General features: G+C 42.3%; 1 protein-coding gene across 2 annotated transcripts; it reads right to left on the bottom strand.

Annotated features, from left to right (window-relative positions):
- Positions 1-8,914: 8,914 nt before the first annotated feature.
- LHX9 (LIM homeobox 9) lies at positions 8,915-22,315 on the bottom strand (the record flags this gene model as incomplete). 2 transcript variants are annotated; one of them, XM_084265996.1, is made up of 5 exons in its annotated part: positions 8,915-8,971; positions 13,485-13,687; positions 18,995-19,350; positions 20,226-20,428; positions 22,142-22,315. In XM_084265996.1, the coding sequence occupies 5 exons, from the start codon at positions 22,313-22,315 to the stop codon at positions 8,915-8,917; spliced, it is 993 nt and encodes a 330-aa protein (XP_084122122.1). The 2 variants fall into 2 exon arrangements, with proteins under 2 accessions (XP_084122122.1, XP_084122121.1); XM_084265995.1 differs by lacking the exon at positions 8,915-8,971 and adding an exon at positions 12,031-12,288.
- Between the last annotated feature and the right edge of the window lie 917 nt (positions 22,316-23,232).

Genomic DNA, 23,232 nt, shown 5'->3' with positions numbered 1-23,232 from the left:
TATATATATGAAGTAGCTTTCAGAAAAGAAATTGAATTCTTGTGAGTGGGATGGGTTTAATTACACCACAGACTTTGATCCTGTTCGCAATTCCAGTGTGAATGTGGGCAAAACTTCACTGAGGTGATAGAATTACAAGCAAAAGTAAATTAAGAAAAAGGTTTTTTTCAAGATTCAGACCTGCAGCAGAACATCTCTGTGAAAGAATATGCTATCCCATAGGTGGTTAGAGTAAACCTGTGTACCAGCCTACTACCCTTATTTACTACAGAGCCTACACAGTGAGCATTCCCCTCATGTAAATAAGTCCATTAGAAAATAATAGTGTACAGAAAACAAACCACATAATAGTATAATGATGCTTGTATGTACGTCTTACATTTGTCATCGTACCAAGCTTCTCTAAGAACTTTGGATTCCTATTTCCCAATGCTGTATACAAAACTTCACTTTCACTAATGCCACATTAATGATAATGTGATTACTGCAGCCAGAGCATGGAATTACCCACACACAGGGAAGGGTTCCCCAGAGCTGGTGGGAGTACTGCCACCACACCTTGCTCTGAAGGGCAATACGCAGACACCTGGTTAACACCTGTTGTGTTCCCTTTGACAGGCTGCTAAGCTGGGGGGTTCCTGGAAATAACACTGATTAATTCCAATGATTTGCTCTATATGTGTAATGGTAAGCGGTCACCTATGATCCCATTTCCCTTTCAAACAAGATGTAGTGCAAAATTGGGGCACTTCTGAATGAGAATCACAGGGGCTCTGCAGTTTGGAGTCTATAGGCCTGCTTGTCTTGAAAGTTGCTCAAGTGTAATCATTGCCTAATCATTACAGACAGGAGTGGCACTGGTATGTGTAAGGTCACAATTAGTTGACATCCACCACAAAGGAGTTTGCACACTGGACAACACTATCTTCTAAGGAGCTGAGTCCATGAACTCTTCAGTTCATTATATGCCATTGTTTGAATTTAAATGTACAGTATATAGCACTTCCTTCTGGGGAAGACATTTCAGTCTCCTATTGCTATTCTCCATTTTGGTATTAAATAACAGAGAATCCAAATTTACCTTGGTCAGATTGAGTCCACAGGGATTTCAAACCACACATTCTGAATGTCATCTGTACATGGCACAGCACAAACAGAAGATTACAAAATTATATTGTGTGTGCCTATACCAGCATTCTGCCTTCTGACATGAGTAACTGGTCAGTTATCCAAAGAGTGCTACTCACGAGGGAGAATACCAACAGCTTTCTGGAGGATGTGAAAAGAAACCTCTCTGAACAGGACTGCCATTAGCACTACAGGTGAAGAACCACCTTAGGACATACTCCCCTATTAGCCAGAGAGGAAATGGCAGCCTCCGTTCTGACACATGTCAGCATCAGTGCCGAGCAGGGGAGCAGCGATGCGGATACCGGCATGTGTTCCCACCACTGCGTTTGCTCTCACTGCGTTTTACAGTCAGAGTCAATTGACAGTCACCACACAAGGGGATTTATGCTCTGGGCAAACTATTATCCTGCTGAGGTGACCATGTGGAACTGCGCGCAGAGGGTGGAACTGGGTTTTAAACTGTTAGCATGGTTGTGAAAGCATTGTTGGACTCTGCTTTCCTTTCTTCTTCAGGCTCTGGGTTGCCTGAATGTTCTTACCTAAAAGGAAGGAGCATGAAACCACTTTAACTTGTGAGCAAGGAAATCAGGATCAAAAAACCCTAGAAATATTGGCTTGAGTTAGAAACAATTTTTACACACCTTTCTAAAAGCTGCCTAGGCTTTTTTTTTTTTCTTATTCCCTTCATGGCTCAGACACAAACTAAAAACCCCGGTTCTTTGTATTTATACATTGGCAGTAAAAACCAAAATCCGGGCATGCTTTATCGCTCTCTCTGGCTGTCATATAGCTACTTTAAAGTTGTGCTGAATATTAAGTATCATAATTTGGAAGCAGAGAAGAAATAACATCTGTTGCAACCTGAAATACGGGAAGTAGGCCTTTTCATTCCATGCCAGTCAGCAAAATAATAACATGTGCAGAATATATTTCATATATGGCAGTGACATATTTGCAAATATTAAAATTAGTTTCATCTTTTGACTGTTTGTGCTCTTGACCATTGATCCAACTACTTCTATTTGTTCTAATGCTAATTCCTAAGCAAATAGAAGTGACTGTCAACAAACAATGCAAAATTCAGCAGCTACAAGGATATTCTCTACTCAAGGATATACTCTACTAACATACCTTTCCTTTTAGCAGGAAACACCGTTGCTATAAATTATACACTAAACTCTGTTTTTATTGGTTTATGCCTCCAGTTATGTTCAGTACTGCAAATAATTCCATTTAAACACACTTCAGTGGTATCGCACAGGATAAGGAAGTTAGAGACATACATAAATATTTCCATAACCAGCTTCACAGCATATGGATGAAAGTTGGAAGTAGAAAAAGGAGTGTTAGTTGCTTTTTCTTATCAGGGTTCTGCTGCCCACTAGCATTAAAGCATGTGGCAAGGGACAGTGGGAGGCCTGCAGCCTCACAGAGTTCCTGTGGCACACCATCACCAGTCAGACACAACACATAAATGTCAGTACTTTTCATCTCACAGCTCTGAGGCCACAGCTCTGAGGCCTGAATACATTTGACCCAAGTGATGGGGTGGAGGTTTCATACTGTCCTACACCCAAGGCTCCCAGCCGACACCCAAGGACAGATGGGGAGCTGCTTAGCGGAGGACAGGTGCCCGCCGGCCCTGTGGCAGCTGCCACCTCCTGCCCAGCCACAGAGGTGTGGGCCCAGCCTGCCTGACCCAGCACTGTGTCAGGGAGAGCTGCGGCTGCCACTGAAGTGAGTGCAAAGAACAACTGGGGCCTCGCAGGCCAGGGTCTTGTTTCACCTTTTATTTTCTAAGCAACTTCAACAAGCATCCTTGACTCTGTGCCAGGAGGAAGGGGAGAAGAACCCCTGATGCAAAGGCAAATAAAATGACCAGATCATGAAACATTTTTTCTTCCTAAAAGCCCACCTTGTCTGCAGTCCATGGGCAGCCTGGGGACGGAGCTAGGCCACTCAGACACCTTGCTGGAGACAGGCCCAAGGCAGGCCAAGGTACAGAAGAGCTCAGGGTGAACAAACACAGCCTCAGGGCCAAGCTGAATCCATTCTTGGTGCAGGGGGTGAGGGTCCAGCTGCAGCTGGGCAGGACCCGTTGGTGCCCTCTGCCCCACAGGCCTCCTGGCTGGTGCCACATAGACCCTGTAGGCCCAAGAATTAATAAAAGGAATAAAAGTTGCCTGAGGAAGGCATCTAGGAGTAAGATATGTTTGGTTCTAGGATTTAAACCTGGTGTAGGATCTCATAAACCAACGCATGCTGTGCGGATAAGACTGCCTGTGCAATCCTGCACGGCTTGGCTTTACATGGGCAAAAAGGATACACAGGAAATGCAAATGTTCAAAGATAGTGACAAAAAAGTAGTAAAAGAAACTGGGGGATTCAGCTTGCTTGAAATAAGAGGGGTTTGTAACGAAAGGTTATTTAATTTAATAGCCAAATTGATCAGAGTCTGCAGGGAGAAGCCTTTCAAAACCAGCTATTGGAGAGAATGTTTCCAAAAAATGGTTTTTCCTATTGCATTTCTCTCCTAAAAACCAAACAAAAGCATTTTTAGAACTGTTCTGAACTGAATCTTAGTTTTGTAAAATTGTTTTTTCACTGATATCATACACTACTTGATTTTTCGGTTTCGGTAAAGGCCAAAAATTCTAGTAGCCCATTAAAATACTATTTTTATGGTTCAGACAGATCCAAATGATGAAATCCAGGGAAATTTAATCGACCAGCTCTGGATTTCACCAGAATTCAATAGTCCATTCTTGTAACATTGAATTTAGGCAGTTGGAATAGGTTCAAAGACACAGCCGTACTTCTGAATCCTCACATTTTAATCTGTGGCTGGTATAAGACAATGGGACAGAAAGATCTCAGGACCCATTTTTTATAAAAGATCTGAGCATTACAAATCATATAGTCTTTTAATGCTACTATTTTAGTCGTAAATTGTATTTTGGAGAGCTTCTCAATTTGGGTAGACGCACAGCAATGGCAGTGGTTTAAAATTAGTGTTTTGAACCACTGATTACAAATTATTTAGTGTCATGTTAGTGCTTTGTTATAAGTTAAATAGCTGAAGAAATTGATTCATTCAGGACAATTCTAACATTGCTGTATGTGGAAAGCACTCCTGGAAAGATAAAATAGTTCTAATAGCTTGTAATGCACAGCAGGAGCTCTAACTTCTTAATTTGCTCTAGCCAGATTCACAAGAAACCATATCTGTCCAAGGACTTGATTAGTAAGAAAAGTTTTGACAAAAAGGGGTAGGATATTACTTCAGCTAACATCGTTATAGGTTGCCTATGTAACACTGTATATAAAAAGAAAGGCATCTTCAAATGAAAAAGCAGAAAGAAAGCAGTAGCTTCTTAAAGACTGATATTCAGAGTCTCAGTGCAGCAGCATTTTATATCAAATGTGCTAGCAGGCACATAAAAGGCACATAATACCATTCATGCACTGTGCAGTGTCCATTTAGCTTTTTTTTCTGTAGCCCACTTTTTCTTGTAAGGTCAAAAAATACTCTGCTCTACAGACAGAAAAGAAAATGAGAAGTATTGTCTAACACACATGGCTGGAATCTGAGCAGTAATTAATTATGCAAGTATCTTTGCAGATGAAAAATATTCACCTTTAAGTTACCAAGTTGATTACTGTCTAAACTTATCTTACCATCCCTATTGACAACTACATGCATGGCTCCTTGTTGTGATGGGCTATGTATTTGTTTGGTAAAGTTAATTATCCTCTATGAATTAAACAGAAATCGTTAGCCTGTATATCTTAAAATATAATAGCAATCAGTGCTCTCAGCTTTCCTGACATAGCATTTTATTTTAGTGATTTTAGGATGTTGGTCAACATTTTGTTATTTTGCTAGATAATTATTCCTGAAAAATTCTTGTTACAGATGGTTCTCTATTGCCTCTCAGTTGTGGGATCAAGATGCATGTGTCAACAGCAAGCTACTTGATCTTTTCTCTCAGGTAAATCCAGATTCCTCAAGGAAAAATTTGAAATAAGGATTCATGGATAATAAATAGAAAACTACCACATCTCTCCAGGTGACTGCTTATATTTGAAGTCTGATAACCATTTCTTAGCTCATTCATTGCCCTATTATTTATTTGCTATATGCAGCAGTCTCACAGATTCAAAACACTGTGCATCTGTTCAGACTCAGAAATCTATATTGAAGCATGTAACTGAAGTGCAAAAAGGGAAGCATATCTAACTTTCTAGCAGTAAAAAAAAAACTATTGACAGCATTTCTGTGCTCTGTTAAAGTCCAGTTTGAAAAGAGGAAAACCTGGAAAATAACACTGATTTTATCAAGCTAGACCTTCAGTCTAGCCCTCTGCTCCTAAGCAGTAGCAAATACCAGAAATTTCAAAAGATGCTTGCTCCCAATCCCGTTTCCAAAAACAGAAGCACCTTCGAGACAGAAAGGAGTGCAGTTAAAAAGCTATCATTTCTAATATAAATCAAATTAGTTAAAATTGGAATTGAATGTATTTGATACCCTTTGCTATGATGAAATCAATTTGTAAAGGGGAATGATCTTACAGTAACATGCAAGCCATGTTACTGTACCTCAAAAAGCGCAGTAGATTTTTTTCTAGATATTGCAGGGAAAGCTGGAAAAATAATCTGTACACTTAGATGTTTCAAGAAGTACCTTTTTTTCTTTCTTTTTCTATTTTTTTTTTTTTTGGTCCAAAGCTTTGAAAAGAAGAAAGCATACAAAAGTAAAAATTCATAACATAAAAACTACTCCGGAAAAATGTTTTACTGTGGAGGAGTATCAAAGCAAAAATTATGACAACTGCCTTTGCCAGAATGTCTGAGCATGGAGAGTTGCTTCCTATGAGTTTGAATGACTTAAATAAATATGAAAGTACTGGTTATCTGAAGGCAAGACAAGGATATGTATATAGGTATGTGTCGAGATAAGTCTGTGTCAAGTGAGAAGCGCAAAAGAATTGTTCAACATTGCAGAATAACTGAATAAAGTCTCCGACACTGTAGTAGCTTCTGGAAATTCCAGTAGTATAATTTGTGCCCTGTATTTGGGTGAAGGAGGAAGAAATATTTTGAAGTCAATTTAATGCATGTGCCAGGTGCTTGGATTAGCAGCTCTGAAGAATGAAGTCCAAAGCACAGAGCAGCATGACTGTCCTATATATTCTGTCTCTATTCTGAAGGTTATGCTTTCTTTAGAGACAAGAGAGTAATTTAATCTCCATGTGCATTCAGCTCCTGGCTCAAAGCCCACGGAATTGGAGAGAGAATATTCACCAATTTCAGTTGGCTTCAGTGTCAGCCTTTTGTCACTTGACCTGGTCCTGCAAGCTGTTTCTCTGCAGAGTAATTCTGAGTAAGATGTACCAGGACCACGGAATTTGACTTCTTTTTCAGAACAGGAGAACACAGAATAGCTGTGTCTGGAGGTGGATATGTGTCCGTTAGAAAGACCCCAAACACATTCCTCATGCAACAATCCTGAAAACCTAGATTTGTCTTGCATTCTCTCAAATCTTATCTGAAACTATTCCTTTCTTTTCTTTAATACTGCCCTTTCCACCTGCTTACTTTCTTAAGGCAGGAGACAGATCTTTATCTTTCAACAGATTTGGACTGGCTAATGCAACTAGTCAGATCAATCAGAGTGCTAGGTGCAGGACTATCTCCAAGCAAAGAACGGTGGTGTTAAGAAAAATCAAGCATTAATGTTTCTAATCAGACATGGAGAAATAAAATTGTCCTGGTTTTGCTTTCACCAGTTTTGATTTTGCCATTGACTTTAGTGGAACTAGTATTTATTTTACCAGGAGCATTTAATTAATTTATTTTTCTGATTTAAATCAGGTGAAAAAGCAGCACCCTGACAATAATTTAAACTAGAACTATGTCTGTAGGTATTAAATCAGGGGGAGAAGGAATCTCGCTTATTAAACAAGGCAGTGATTTACAAAAGAAAAATTACTGTACACAGTTTTGTTCTTGGCCCTAAACACCTCCAAGTTCTTTACTGATTTGAATAATTATTTTTTGTACTATTTTCCTACAGACAACAGGAGAAAACCACATTATGGCTACAACACGACTAATTGCTTTCCTACATTTACTTACTTTCGCAGTAATAAATACGCACAAGGCTCAGTTTAAGAATTTCACAATATACTTAAATTTCTGATCAAGCTGATTTGAATTAAGTCCACCATGCTAACCTTTTTCAATAGAACTTTACAACATACTATAAAACTGTTGTTTAAACAATGCTTCCCATAATTGCCACCAATAAATGATACCTTTTTATTGCTGTTAGAACACTCTTGGTTACCAGTTTCCAGAGATCGCTGCAGTAATCTGTACATAACTTTGTGCTATGTTGTTAATAATTGTATGGTTTTGTTTTTAGAATTCAGAAACTGGAAAAGTTTTAAGAAAACATGCAAAATGCTGAGGATACACGTAAGTGAAATATTTAATGTCCATCATTCATAAAAGTTACATTGTTTACATAGGGTTCATTAGTATATAATAAAAATGTCATCTTAATGAAAGATTTTCTGGCAAGTCTTTTATATGTTAATTTGTTTAACATACACTTTGGCTATACAGCTAAATAGGAATATATTTTTAAAAAATCTTTCTGCAAATAGTTGCTTAACAGTTACAAAACCTCATTACTAAGAATTGGTTATTGTTACATTTGCTTGTTGGCTTGTAAAAATCATCTGTGATTTGGACTGGAAATCTTCGGACCAACTTTTTGTAACATACTTGCTCATTGCATAGTGACCATGTAAACAGCTCAGGGATCCACAAATTATATCCTTGTACTCTAAATGTCATTGAGGATTTTACAGACTGTACTGCTGATATTTTCTTATATTGATGAAGAGTTTTGGGATTGTTTTATTGTTGATGCTGACGGGAGTTTATTTGAAAACATGTCAGTCTTATACAAGAAGTTAAAAAATTAAAAAGTTAACACCAAAGGAAATAATTTTACACTGTGCAACAGTATTGCTACCTCATTTGTTGGGATTTTAGGTATATATAACATATTGGAACTGCTTCTTTTCAAAAGAAAAATTTTAAATTAGTTGGAACAATTAGCTATGTGTTTACATAAAGTTAACTATGTTTGCATCAAATAAAATGTTTATTAATGAAAGCTATTATACAAGAAACATCGAAGAGAAATTCATCATACAGAAATGTACACTATATGTGACAGATGGAAAAGTGCATGCAGATTTGTCTCATTTAAAAAAAAAAGAATTCAGAAACAATAATACTAAAGTTACTGGGTTTTGATTCCTATGATCTCGAATGAGTGAAAAGTTCTCTTTGAATTTACAAAAATCCATTTAACAGATATGACTAGTACACATTAGCAAGCAAGTGGAATGAATGCACTCAGATTTTATTTTACAAGTACTTGTGCTTGACAAATGTGATTTTTTTTAAAAGAAAAGTTTTCTTCGAATATGGGCTGGGTAGATTGCTGCCAGGTTGCTCTGGTTTTATACATAGTTTCTCTAAATTTGTTTTTAATACCACACAATTTGTTGAAGCCTTCAGTTCTGTTAATTAGACACCATAAAATAACATATGTTTTGTTAACATTCAGGAAATGACATCAAGTCTTTAATTTTTATTTTTTTGGCTCAATAGATTTTTAAATGTATGATTATCATAACCTAATATTGTCTTTGTCTTCACTGCAGTGGATTTCCGATCAAACTTTTCCCCTTCTTTTAATACTTTAGGGAATTTTCAAACGTCGGGATGTTTGGCTGTAATGCCCCATGATTTGTTCTCCCTGAAAGAAATCATAGTGACAATTTATTAAACTACAGAGCAACCTGGCTTTTCGGGGTCTGCAATTCTATTTTGGGTTCAATATACCTAGCATTAAATCTTGATTCATTTCATCATACTAATTAGGCTATTATTTTTCATGCAATTACTTTAGCTGCTAGTTTTCTGGCTTTTTTAGGACTCTAAGACAGGGTTTCAATATCAAATCAGTGGGGCATTACTTTGCATGTTCAAAAAAAGGGGGTTAAAAGGCTAAAATCTAAATTGCACCAGCAGTATCATATACATTGAATATGAAGAAATTGAAAACCTAAGAAGGAACCGTATTTTAAAATATTTAAAAGGCCGTGTTTCCGTGTTCAATACCAATTGTTCACAGGTACCGTGAAAGCAAAAGAGACGCACTGGTACGTAGACTTTAAATTAAAATTTAAAAAAAAAAAAACAAAAGAAGAAAACAAAAAAGAAAACCCCAACAACAACAACAACAACAACAACAGAAAAAACTGATGGGAAATAAAACTCCTTAGATTCAAAATGGTTTATTCACACAAATTTAATAGGATATATCACAATTGTTTGGTCCATAAATATTTAGGGGAAATAGTTTCTATACAATGCATTTATCAATAAACAAAGAAACATGGACAAATTTGCTAGACCACTTACTGTACTATAAACACGAAGCTCAATATATAAGATTATTGGATTTATCAACTATATCTGAAAGAGTGCACAACTGCTTTCTATGACATGTTTGTCCCCTCTAACAGGATACACCATAAAAAGAGTTTCAGAAATAAGAGGTAAAACAGTACAAAACTAGTGAGGTGTCAAAAGGGCTTAAAACAGTTAATTTAACAAACAACACATATATCCTGATTTTTCACAAACTTACTCCCAAGGTATATCATAAGGCACATAGTAGAACTGAGTTTTAATTAGTCTACTTAATAAAGTAGATCTCTAGTACCATATATTGTTCTGTCAAAGAACAAAATTTATAAGTATCAATATTTTTACCTGTAAAAGTGTATTAATAAAGATCTCAGCCTTACCAAGGTCGTTTGGTCTGGTTAGTGGTAAATGCCCATAAGGTAATAGAAATAGGAAAAGTCAAGATTTAATATCCGTAGAAGATGATAACCATACTTGCTAAATATATAATGGCAAACACACCTTTCTTCTATTACAGTGTTAACATCTCTTCCATCATCTTTTTTTTAAAAATAAGCTACTTTTCTGTGCTAATTTTCTAAAAACCCTGAGCAAAAATTACAATAATGCACTTTAATGTGGGCAGTGAACTGTCAATATGTAACCACACATTTATACAGCCAAAAAGGACACCTTTAAAATATATTAAATAGCCACTTTGACCACCAAAAGAGATTTGATGGTGTCTAAAAAGTGGGGTATATGTGCAAAGTTATTCTTAACAATCCACTAAAAGCAAGACATAGATCTTGACTGGTTTTTTGTTGGTTTTGTTTCTGAGACTCTCCACAATCTAATTGGTGTTCAACTACAATAAAAGGATACAAATGAACATTCACCACTGCCCAGACCATTCAGACTTTTAGCTTAAATAAAATTAAAAAAAAGAAAGATCACTATTGTAAACTAAGAAATGTATTCAGATCAGCATCCACAAGGCTTCTGAGTTTATCTGCTTTAAAATTATTCACTGCCAATTCCCGTTACTGTAAGAATTTCTGCTAACATTTTTTTCTTTTATACAAAGTTTAAAAAGGTAAAGTATATGTTAGAGACAATAGTGAACTAAAGATTTTAAGTTCGTGTGTTAAACAAAGTGTCTGATACAATCTCAGGAAACATCTAAAGTAAATTCAAAATAGTAATGAATAAACTGTACTGAAGTCATTTTCCTTAAACATCTTAATAAATTATATTTTGCTTATTTCCATTTTCCCTGGAAAAAAGTATCCTTTATCAGAAACTCATTTTAACAGTACCCATGCATACTCGGAAAGTATTTTCGTGCTCACTGAAGTAGCTGGGCAGCCTCCTGCTTGCTTTAATGGCCCAGCATCCAGGCTGTGTAGCAAACCACACTTTTTTTTAAATTCCAAATCAGAGCTGCTTGAAAGACAAAAATTAAAACCCCTCCCTGTGTGGTACTTCAGATGAGTAGGGCTCCTCACCTGAGGTGTTATTCTGCCGTTATTTAATAATATCCTTACGGGAGTGAGCTCATACTGGAGGGTGTTTTCCAGATCTTGCCTCCTTCTTAATGCACGGGACAGAAATTTGAAGATCAACAGCCTGATCCTGCCACGTTCACCCACAGGTACTCTCATCACTGGGTCTCTCTCTCCAAGCCCTGCATCCAGGCACAACTTTCAGTGGTGGCCAAGGCTGGCCCAGCTGGGTGAAGAACTGGCAGAGGAGCTTTTAGATATCCCCATGAGACTCCCCAGTACTCAGGGAGGGTCAGGCTTCGACTAACACATTAGAAGAAAGCACTGGCACTTGCAGTGTGACTGTTTCAATGATTAGTTTAATTGATTTTGTAATTTTTTTTCAATATTTAAAAAATAAATAATACAAAACTTTTAGATGCATTATAAAAATAAAATTAAACTTGGGGCTCTTAAATGCTGTAAGTGAACATACAAGCCTGAAGCAGAATTCTTTTGGCTATAATTAAACTGGGTTTTATCTGGTTATTGAGTAGGGAAAAGAATTTTTTTTTGGTAGTAGTAATCTTTTTTTCAAGGTTCTGGAAATAAGTAACATACAATTTTAAGAGGCACTTATTAGAATGATTCATAACCTTCTCTTCAGTTATTTGATTAATTTTAAAAACTTGAGTACAATTTAACAACAGTAAATGATCATTTATTATAGCAACATATTACTTCAAACTCATTTGCCAAGTGGCTGCAGATGCTACACATCAAGCTGTTTATTTTCCCAAATAATTTGTGGGTTTGTTATTTAAAAAAAAAAAAAAGGCTTGAAAATAATAAAAATAATAATTATAATAATAATAATAAAGAAGAAGAGTAAGAATAAAAAAAAAAATCAACGGAAATGTTAGAAAAGGTTCGTTAAGGTAGTTTGTGAGGGGCTTCCGGATTCGTGGCTGTCCAAGTTAGAGGTCACTGATGTCACTACAGTGATAGTGGGATTGGTCAGGTCTGTTAAAGTGGTCGCAGTGCCGGGTGGAGTGAGTGCGCCGCTGTCTGCTGAGGGCGGTGCCGGAAGTGAGGTGCCATCAGCTTTATCGACACCCCCATTCTCCTGCCGCAAAAGGTTCCTTCTGAATTTGGCTCTTGCGTTTTGAAACCAAACCTGCAAACCAATCCCAATTGATTTCTTTACCGATGCTTGTTTTTGTTTTGCTTAGTTTTTGTCTTTGTTCTTGCTTTTAAATCATTTTTGATGGGGTTATTTTTTTTTTGCGTGGCAAATCAACTAAGTCACTCTACAGTTTCACTCGCTACTGGTGGTACTGACTCTTCCACAGGCGGAGCCCTGCACACGAGGCCCGGCACTACAGGTGCTCACTGGAATGCTGCAGCCCAGTGTGCACACCTCACAGAGCAGTCTGAAGAAAAATCTGCTCGCTCACTCACCCAAACAAAGCAACTTTCTTGATGGCCATGCAGTGTACTCTTAGGTTAGGTAGGTTTTGGATCAGGACATGTGATAAAGACTGAGGCCAAGGGTGAATGAGCAGATTTTTCCAAAGCTGAAAATTTGTCTCAATCATTTTAAAAGACTGAAAAGGAAGGAGGGATAATTGCACCACCCCTATCATAAAGATTGTTGATATAGGTCACCTAGACCTTCTGTTCTGTAGGATTCACTGGAAATGTTTAAGGTGACATGTAACATGGCCAGAGAATTGCCGCTAATAGATTCTCCTTCTATATCGATCACTGCCCTTCTTTGGCACTCTGCATATAATACACACTGTGCTCTAACTTCACTAAGCTAGTACACACCATATAGGGTTTTTTAAATGTAATTTGCTTGGCTTTCCTTCACAGGGAAGTGACTTTTTACTATGTAGGCCCTTTATGGTAACAGTTGTCTAACAGGCATTGAGAGAGGGAGCCAGCTGGTCCTGGAGGATCATGTTGACCAAAGCTTGCTTCCTACTTATCAGGGGATCTGCTCACTGAGGGGCAGGGAGCCCAAAGGCTTCACCCAGTGCATATAAAATAAGTAGATTTGCCCTCTAATAAGGTCACTACAGAAAGACTGCAGATCCCAGGATGTCTACTGGGTTGGTAGACTGGAGACAGTTTCCTCACATTGAGGACACAACTAATTACAAATCACATTCTAGTATTTGGCTGCCTTGGGGTGGTAAGGCATACATTCGGCACCCCTGCCATGTAACACCATACCCCTCTGCACACCCCCTAGGGACACAGCTAGCAAAAGTATTCTACATATAGCGCTATCGTTACACATAAGGGAAATGCTATTGACTGGCAAGGGTAGGGGAAAACTGTCAATCCTGTGATGTGGCTTCTTACCTGCAGAACTCTCTTGGTCAGGCCTGTTTTCTGGGCAAGCTGCTTGAGGTCCTTAGCATCTGGGTTGTGGTTGATAGCAAAGTAGGACTTCATGGTACGAAGCTGGTGGTGTTTGAAGGAGGTGCGCATGCGCTTTGTCTTCTGGGATGGGGGGTAAGGCTGCTGGTCTCTGTCCAGGTGATCTGCCTCATTTTCATTACAACCTGTTTAACAAACAAAATGAAACAAGGAGTTAGTGACCAGGTATAGTGTAGGGTAAATGAATCAAAGCAAAAACCTTGAATCACATACTCTTTGGAAGGAAGGAAGCAAGGCAGGAAGGAAGGCAGGAAGGGAGGAAGGAAGGAAGGGCTAAGATGGTACAAGGATAAGTACAGATGTGGTAATTAAATGAGACAAAAAAGATCCAGACGATGACCTTTTCCTATTCTTAAAACATGCAATGTCCCGGAGGCCTGTACCTACTAAGGGCAGACTTAGAAAGTTCTCTCTCCTTTGGCATTTATTTTCAAACAAGTCTTTTCCCTGTGGTGATGGTTTTGCTTTGGGCGTTCAAAGAGTCATTTGAAATCTCATTCAGATTTTGAAATCTCACTCATTGAAACACTCTTAGCTTGAGAGAAGAATAAAGGTCAAACAAGCATTTTGAATGTTCCTGAGCTTTTCCCCCAAATCACAAGCACCTCTAAAAAGAGATGTACATCGGGAAAGTTCGTTGTGACAGTTCATCAAGAAAGCATAAAATCTGGAGGTTTTTGCTGATAAAATAAATGCTTTTGGACTCTGCCTGGGAACTGCTCAAAGAGCTTCATCTGTAAAACTTATCTAGAAAGCAGCTGCATCGAGGCTTGATTCAGCCACTCAAAATCAACCCAAATCAGCAGTGGCTCTTAGTTGGTACTAATTCTGGATGTTTCTATAAGCCAACAACTAGTGGCTTAAAACTTTGTTTCCCTGCTTTCCTTGATACAGGATTTTCAGAGTGTCTATGAAAGATTAATTTGTTCCAGATTACATTTTTATGGGTGTGAATTGTACACAATAGTTGCAGTCATTTGGGGACCGCGGCATCATTACTTTGTATTGGAGAAAGGAATGACAGTATTGGCAGAAAAAAAAAAGGAAGAAGGATGTCTATATTTTTTGTTTTGGCTTAAAAAACAGTTGGGTTACCAAATTATAGATGCTGTTTTATAAAGATAGCTCTGTCAAACAAAAGAAAAGTCATGTTTTCACCATAGCAGGGAATATTAATTAAAGAACAGACAATTTGTAAACTAGACCAAGTTCCATTAATTGCTCATTTGAATTTTTAACTGCTTTCCGATAGTTATTGGATTAGTTATTAGGTCTAGTTGATCCCTATTCCTCACAAAAAAAAAAAAAAGAAAAAAAAGAAAAAAAGAAGGAGAAAGAGGGAAAGCAAAGCACACAATGCACAGAGGCTGATGGCAACAGTGCTAAAAACAGAGGCAAAGCAACTTGAAACCAGGACAAAATAAAAAGCCTCTTGAAGGTGTTTTCTCTTTTGAATTATAAGACAAGTCAACATGAACAGATGCTGGTAAGACAACACTTTGACAGAAAATCAGGTGAATATTTAATTATAGCTAGATTTGCTTCTAGTCTGGGTAAGAAGAATATCTGCACTTTCAGACAAAGTAAGCTGACACTTCTGAAAATACCAGGAGTTGAAAGTTGCCTTAAGTACAATTTCAGAGCAGATTTGGGTTGTATTTACTACTTGTTTTCACAAGCAATCACACTGCCTTCAGTCAAATCACGTGGGCCCTGACTTATGAGCTGACATAAATCAGACCAGGAATCAGTCCTCAGGTTTAACTTCAGACAGTTGCAAGCTGTTTGTTTGTGTTGTTTTCCTTGGGTCGCTCAGGTTTACAGCAGCAACATGATCTTCCTCAGGCTGCTCTGTCCTGCTCACTGCCTTGGTTTCTGTGATCTACTTCGTTTTGGCTTTTATTTTCAAGAGAAAATGGGAAGAAGGCTCCAAGCATCCTTAGACAATCCTAGTGTTTATAACTATTAGCTGGCTCTCTGTTTTTCATGGGTGATGTGGTTTGGCCACATCATAGAGCAGAGTTTTACACTATAGCCTGGAGAAGCAAAAAGGGGAAGCAAAAAATCAGCCCAGACGTTATTGCTCATTTCTTTTCAGCAGGATTGTGGGGTGGTTTAACTTTGCTTTGGGAAGAGCTAGAACAGTTTGCTCTTTATTGCCAAGATTTCTTCAAGTGAACTCTTCATAGTTTTTCACACATACACACACACAAATGAAATAAAGTAAACAGCTCTTCGAGCAACAGCTGTGTAAAATATTTTCCTTGGTAAATCTTCTTCACCATCTCATTTCTATATCCTGTGGGCTGTAAGTCAACAAAGTTTCCCTGAAAATACTTATTAATTCTATGATATAAGAGGTAATATGGAGAAAGCCTTGAATGTTTTAAGTACTTTTGAATAGTTTCTTCCATTTTTCACATTAATTCCAGACAGCTCACAAGTATGAATGGCTTTTACCTCATAACATTTTGAGTTATTTATTGTTGTGTTTTCACTTTAAAACCGAGGAGCTGAGAAACAGAAATTAAACTACTGAACAAAATACAGAATAGAAAAACTCTTGCAGATTCAACAGCAGAATCTGATTTTTCATTCTGGCCCTGTGCTAAACTCCCCTGAAACAAAACGAGCCCACAAATCTGAGCCAGGTACTGCCGGATCACTTGTGAATACGCATATTTATACGCTCAGCTCGGTCAAGTTGTTAACTAAATCAGGTAGCGCACTGTTAGGGTTGTGAAGTCCAAGTCGCTTTCCAGAGCCGCTTGCCCTATCGATGTGCGCACCCTGGCACCAGCTGTTTCAGGGGGATACCGGCTTGGGTTATTGGGGAAGTTAAAATCGTGGGTCTCACCGAACAGTAAGTGACAGCAATAAATTTTGCTGTAACTTAGGAGTTCTCTGCTCAGAGGCGGAGCTCCTGGCTCGGGTGTACTTTAGCGCAGCGGGTGATGCGCGGGTCAGGGCTGCGCCTGTGCCCGTGGCTCTGCCATCCGAGCCCGGTAGGTTTCGGGGAGCCCGGGCAGGGAGGGGAGAACTGCGCCGCCGCGCTGGCTCCGCGCATCCTCCGCCGGTTCGCAAATCCAGCCCGCCGGGCCGGGCAGGTTGCGCCGGCGCTGCCGGGTGGCCCGCCGTGCGGGCTGGTGATGGGGTCGTGCTCCAGAGCCTGCCCGTGTCCTGCTTCTCCTCTGAAGGCGGCAGTCATGTATCCAACATTTAGCTTTCTGAGGACTCGTTGCCCTTTGTAAATGATTACGTGCAAGAGTAGTTACTGAATCACAGGGCAGGGAACGAAAAGTGCGTGTAGGAAAGTGACTGCCAATTATTTAGAGGGTTTTTTTTCTTTCGAGAAGCGAGTTCATCTACTGCAACTCATTTCGTAACTGTTAGAGATTCGTTTTCCTCCCCCTGGATCTGGAGCACAGTGGGTCAGTGGGCTGGAGTCGTTTGCACCGGATGCACAGTTTGGCTGCAAACTGCATTTTCACGAGACCATGTGTCACCCTGGACATTGCTGGATAATACTTTTAAAAAAAATAAAATAAAATAAACACGGCCATAACAGATCAAATATCTCAGCCATCTAGACTGAGTCCAAAGCAGCGGTTTGGTTGGATGGTTTTGTTGATTTTTGTTTGCTTTTATTCCTCTCTCTCTGCTACCCGGAGGATTCTGTGAGATCTCAGGGAAGTGAGCTATATTTTCATAACGGGTAGCGCTTTCTAATCTCATTTGGAGTCAGTGGTACATCGTGGAGAGTTTTAAGACTAGCACATGAAAACTATGGTGGCGTTCCCAAATTATGTCTCTCTTGAGTCCTGACCTGAAGTTTAAGGGGTGTTTTATCATCTCCACAACTTTTCATCTTTCCCTAATTTCTGGTCCTAATTCTAGCGATAAATTGTCCCTAGAAATATTTCCATTTATGGGTGTGGGGAATTTGGGTGATGGTGTGAGGGTCGGAGATGGCGCAGACCGAGGAGCGGGCGTACGGGAAATGCACCATTCACAGCCGGGACTGGATGAATCCTGGCTGTGCTACAGGTTCCCTTTTCTTTAGCAGCTTTCAGGATTGATTGGAAACCGCTCCGTAGCCAGGGATTCCAATGTCATCTTCAATTAACAAGGAACAATTAGCGCAGTGATTACCCTGGCTCCAAGGTCTACGCATCAGAGGAGATGAAATAGCCTCGCACAGCTACCCAGTTCCCAGCTAAAGCCTGTTTCACAAGCAGCCCCAGAGGAGGTGCCGGGGGAGGGATGGAGGGGGTTGGGGGGGGGAGTGGTGAATTGCTGATGAATCTCGATGGCGGCGGGTTGAACTTGGGTGGAGGGGAGAGAGCTCCGAGCCGAAATCGGTGCACTTTTATCGGCCTGCGTCTGTTGGAAGGGGAGGTCCTGACCCCTCTCCCAGCTCCCCAGCGGTTCGCGTCGCTCCGCCACTGCCTAGACCGGGGTTCCCTGCCCCGGCTGGAACGGCGTCCCGCTTCACGGGGAAACAGCTTGCGCCGCTCTTGCTTCCCACACCCTTCTTTCCTCGTTACCGTCCATCGGGAGCTTAAGTTTTGCTAACATAGTTTTTGCAGTCGGTAGCTCGTTAGTTCGAATTTACCCGTACTGCTTTAGCCTTCCACCTAATGAAATGCCACTTAAACTTCTTGATCATACTTGAAACTCATTTAGCTCTGGCCCCTGACACTGTGTATTTAGGCACAGTTTGGGTACTTAAGTGACTGGAGTTAGGGAAGAAATTTAATACGGGGCAAAACTTGTTCTTTTTCTAACGTTGAGAGAGCAGAAACCATTCTGCTTAATTACATTTGTTAGGGCTTAGTTACAAGGAACAACATTTATTTGATGACCTCTTGTACAGTTTGATAGTTTATGTGCCAGTAAAACAGGATTATTCAGGCTGAAGAATTAATTACTATAAATTTAATATCTATATCAAGTTCTGTGCATACTGGATGGGCATTGTAGGACCCACATACCATATAACTTTTTTTCTGACCTGTTTGATTGCTTCCAATTTGAGGTCTGACTGGTGAAGAGCTTTTTGCTAATAAAACACAAATAATGATAGCAGTATCACTGAGGTTCCTACAGAGAAAGAATGCTGTGGGTTTGGGATTTGGATTTTTTTTCCTTTTTCTTTTTTTTTCTTTTTTTTTCTTTTTTTTTTTTTGTCTTTACCCTGGGAAGTGGCTAAGTTTGGGTGTTTGACATTAATAGGCAAAGACAGCCTTTGAGGAGGGCTGCTGTTAGCTTTCCTGCAAACGCTCCAACCCTCAGAGGGCTGTTTGTTTGATTTTCCAATGGTTAAGCAAGATTTGGCCTGGCTGAGTTATTCACGCACTGCCTAGCTGAGGGGAAGCCCGAGAACACTCTTTGCGAAGGAGCGGGAGGGAGGCTCGGCGTGTGTTTCCCACCTGAGTTGTAGTTGACGATGTCCACTCCCAAGGCAGGGCTCTTTCGTTTCCTGGGCCTCCCCTTCTGGACCGTGCCAGTGCCGTTGAAGTAAGGCAGGGCCAGCCCTCCGCTCTTGGCAGCCAGCTCGGTGTAGCTCAGCTGAGGGGGATATTCTCCTTGCAAAAGGGATTCGAAGTGGGCCCTGCAGTAAACCAGGTTGTCCTTCATGCCAAAGTGATCGCCTGTGGTCAGAGTCTTGTTGCAGGTGGTGCAGGTGAAGCAGCTCAGGTGATAAACCGACTCCCTGGCTCTCATGACCATTTCAGAGGCTGAGATCCCAAGGTGGCAGCGGGCACATCTCTGCACGGAGAACCTTCTAAAGGAAACAGAAAAGTGGGCATCAACTAGAAAGGTAAAGGCAGACCTTGCCCCAGTGCCGCCCACCTTCCGTCCCGGCCACGGGAGCTTGACAGGGAGCCTGTCCCCACCCGGGTCGCGCCCTCCCCCGCCCCAGGAGGGCCCTTGTTGCCGGCAGTGGTGTCGGCGCTCCGGCTTGTCTTGACCACCACCGGGGAGCCAGCATCGGGGTCCCGGGGTAAGCGTCTGACACTCTCTGCCAAGCTGGCCTGTTCGCTCCGGACTTCTGCACAAGCCCCCCCGCCGTCCCAAGAAAGGCGGGCCGGGGCGAGATCAGTCCCGGCTCTCCTGGCGTTCGTGTGAAGACGAGAAGGGACGGGGGGAGCTGGATGGACCCCGGGAAAGCTGTAACGCACGGATAAACAAAGCCCGCTCCCGGGGCCCGGCCGCCCGGCACCTTCCGCGGGATAGCCGCGGGGCTTGGGCAGGGGGCAGCGGGCTCCTGCGCGCTCGCGGAGTCCGCCACAGCTCGCCGCTCCTCCCGCCGCGCCAGCGCCGGGGCGCGCTCCCCGGCCCGCGGAAAAGACGGGACAGAGGGAAACTTGGGTTGGGCCTTACGCTGGTATTTACGGAGGGATACGGCAGAGCGGTGGGAGACCCGAGGTCTTCTCCGTCGCCTGTGTACCGCCACACGTACTCGGTCGGCGTGTCCCCTGTCGATCCGTTCAGTTTTTAAACGAGCGAGACTTTCCGGAGGGGACACATTTACACGATTAAGGAGTCGCTGACTGCGAAAAGCTATCTTTGAAAGCCCGTGTGGAGAAAAGAGCGTTTCGGTTCGTAATGTCTTGTGGGGGGATGTGCTTTTGAACCCATGGGGACTGGTTGCTGTACCTGTAATAATCCTCCTTGCAGTAAATACTGCCGTCCTTGGCAAAGCAGGTGAGTTCTGACTCCAAAGCCAGTTTACATTCACAGCACTTAAGACACCTGAGGTGCCATTGTTTGTCAACAGCCAGCAGGTAATATCTGTCTGAGATCTTCCCTCCACAACCAGCACACAAAGCAGGCTTCTCGGGGCTCATTGGGGGCATGTTCTGCAAAACAACCACACCACAGGGGGATGAGACAGGGAAGGAAAGAAAGACAGACAGGCAGTCCGGGCTGGGGACAGGGTCCTGCGCAGGGCCCGGGGCTTGTACAAAGAGACTGCTCTCTCGGACCGAACCCTCAGCTACCGGCGGGAAGTTTGAGGGGGAACCGGGACCATTCCCGCTAGAAAAGTATTTACCGCCATTCAGTTTTCGTGTTTATCCCATTAAACCTCTCCTAACGAACTAATATCATTTCAATATGTTAAGGCAACTGATTAGGCCTCGGTAAGAAAAACAGAGCCCGTTCTTTTCTGAGGTCCCGAAGCTGAAGTCTGTACCTTCCCCGATACTTTGACTTTTTATTTTCAGAACACTCCACAAGATTGGCATTTTGAAGTAGGAAAATACCGGTTTGCTGCAGCAAAAGTTTATGGCAGAGGGTGCAGGCTTGCGCTGATTTCCCGGTAAATTTTCACCCGTGGTTAAATCAGCCAAAACCTGGTCTCTAAAGAAAACCGGGCCATTCAAAACAGGAGACAGGTGGACGGAGCAGTGAGCGCGAACGCTCGCCACCCTGGCCAGGGACGTGGGCTGGAAGGTGGCACAGCCCGGTTTCAGCTAAAACTCGCATCTTTTCATCAGCAAACTTTGCAAGTGCCCATTAATCTGCTCCCCACGAGGAGTGTCGCTCGGGACAAAGGGAGATGGAGGGCCGGCGGAGACAAAAGCTCTGCCGTGAAACTTGGGGCTGCATTTGCTGATAAAGTATCAGGAGGGAAAATTTCCCGAACATCTTGTTCTAAATCGCAACTGTTTTAAAGTGGCAACTCCGCATTCACTTTGCAATCTGCAGTTCTGTTCCTCTCCCCGCTTTTTTCTTTTTTCTTTTTCTTTCCCCCCCCCCCCCCCAGCAATTGAAAAGGCGAGTTGAATTTACATTGCAAATCCTCATACAACAAAGCGGGAGTTTATTTAAGAGAAGAGGGGAAGGACCCTCTGGCTCAAAGCTTTAAAGCGGTTTTCCAGGCCGTTACTTTGTGTGCAGAGCCTTGTGCGCGATCGGCGGAAGCCCTACAAGTTGGAGAAAGGGAGATCTCGCTTTGCACAAAACACAGCCTGACACTCGCTTTCTCCGCCACCCGTTCCTACGTTTGTGAAGGTTTTGGTCCTTTGACTAAGAAAAGAGATGTTACTGCTAAGCAAAGTAGTCGGCGGGCATAACATTCAGAGAGAGCAGTGCCTCTTTGTATCAATCCCACACTTCAGACCAAAAATGGTTACGAAAAGTAAAGCGGTCGCGGTTTGCGGTTTAATTTAGGCGGTGCCAGGAGTGCAAAAAAGTAAAGTACACCTCGGAAACTCCGGCTACAGCCCCCTCGGACGGGGCAGAGCGGCCGCAGCCAGCCGAGCAGGGCCAGAAGGCTGCTTCCCTCTAAGGACTGAAAACCGTTCCCGTTAGGATTTAAAGTATTTTCCCCGTTACTCCAGAGAGCACACGCAACGGTATTGGCTAGAGAAAGGATAACTGAGCCTGGACAGCACAGCACCCACATGACGCGTTTACAGGGAGCCTCGGAAGGGTCTTTACAAGCAATGGGTGGCAGGGAAGGGGCAGGGGGATACAGCGTCTTTCTCCTCCCCAAAGCCAGGGTCTGTCCCGCTGCGGATCCATGCTTGCAGGGAGTCCCTTTCAAAGAGTGCCAGCTCCTTTCTTACCGTTTCTCGGCCGTTCATCTGTCCCCCTTTGGCCAGGCGGGACTCCGTCTTGGATCGCCTCTCCATCTCCTCCATGATTCCTTGGATATGGCCTCCGGAGATCCCGTGGAAAAGCATGGCTGGGGGACGGAAAGGACAAGTATTTTCTTCTGCTCTGCACCCCACTATTTCCATATACAGACCCCAGAGTCTTTAGATCATCCAAAATGTTTACACCGAGGCGCACAGCGCAGGGAGGGAGGTTGCAATAGGAGCTTCTCTTTGCACAAGCACCGAGGGCTTCCTGAAGATGTGCAGAAAACAAACAAGGGGGAGAAAACGTAACAATAATTAATTTCTTTTTAAAAAAATAAAATAATAAAAGCGAGCTAAAGGATCTGTTACTGTGCTGGAGAGCTGGGGCTCCTGACTGGAGAGACTTGGACCTGGGGCAGTAGAATCGGTCGGGAAAGGATATAGTTTTGAATACAAAGAAAGCAAAAAGAAGTGCTATTTTCAGCAGTCCCTGGTTGCTTTAAAGTTCCCAGTGCCTGTAGGTTGGATTTGGGACTGCTGCTTTCCGGAGCTCTGTCCAATTTGTTAAGAGACTAAAGCCAGCCCATTTTTGATAATTTAGTAGGAGGAGTTCTCTCCCTTGAGCTGCCACTGATTTTTATTCAGACAACAAAGACCTGTCATACTCCTCTCATCCCCTAGTGATGGGCAAGCAGTGACAAACATTACAGTCGGGGCTGTGGGTGGGGTGGGGTTTATTACCTCCCCCAAACACGGAGTCTCCGGAGTTGGCGGCGACGGCGCCTGGCTAGGGGCAGGGTGGCCCGGGGGCCCCGCTCCCCCCGGAGAGCCGCGCAGGGGGAAGCTCCGTTCCGCGGCCCCTCGGGCTGGCACCGTCGCTCCTGGCTCCGCCGCGGGAAGGGGAGAGGGAGGAGAAGCGCCGTTGTGGGCCAACCGAGGAGGGACGGAGCAGCCAGACCTCTCCCCGCGCCCCGGCCCGGGCGACCGCGCAGGGGGGCGGTTCGGGCGAGGGGACTTCGGAGGCAGGAGGGTACAGCGTCGCCCGCTCGGGTCCCGGGCGGATCGAGAGCTTACTG

This window comes from Gallinula chloropus (assembly GCF_964237585.1).
Source record: "Gallinula chloropus genome assembly, chromosome: 6".
Taxonomy (NCBI): Eukaryota; Metazoa; Chordata; class Aves; order Gruiformes; family Rallidae; genus Gallinula; species Gallinula chloropus.
Note: the sequence above shows the minus strand (reverse complement) of the source record. Positions and strands in the feature narration are given on the sequence as shown.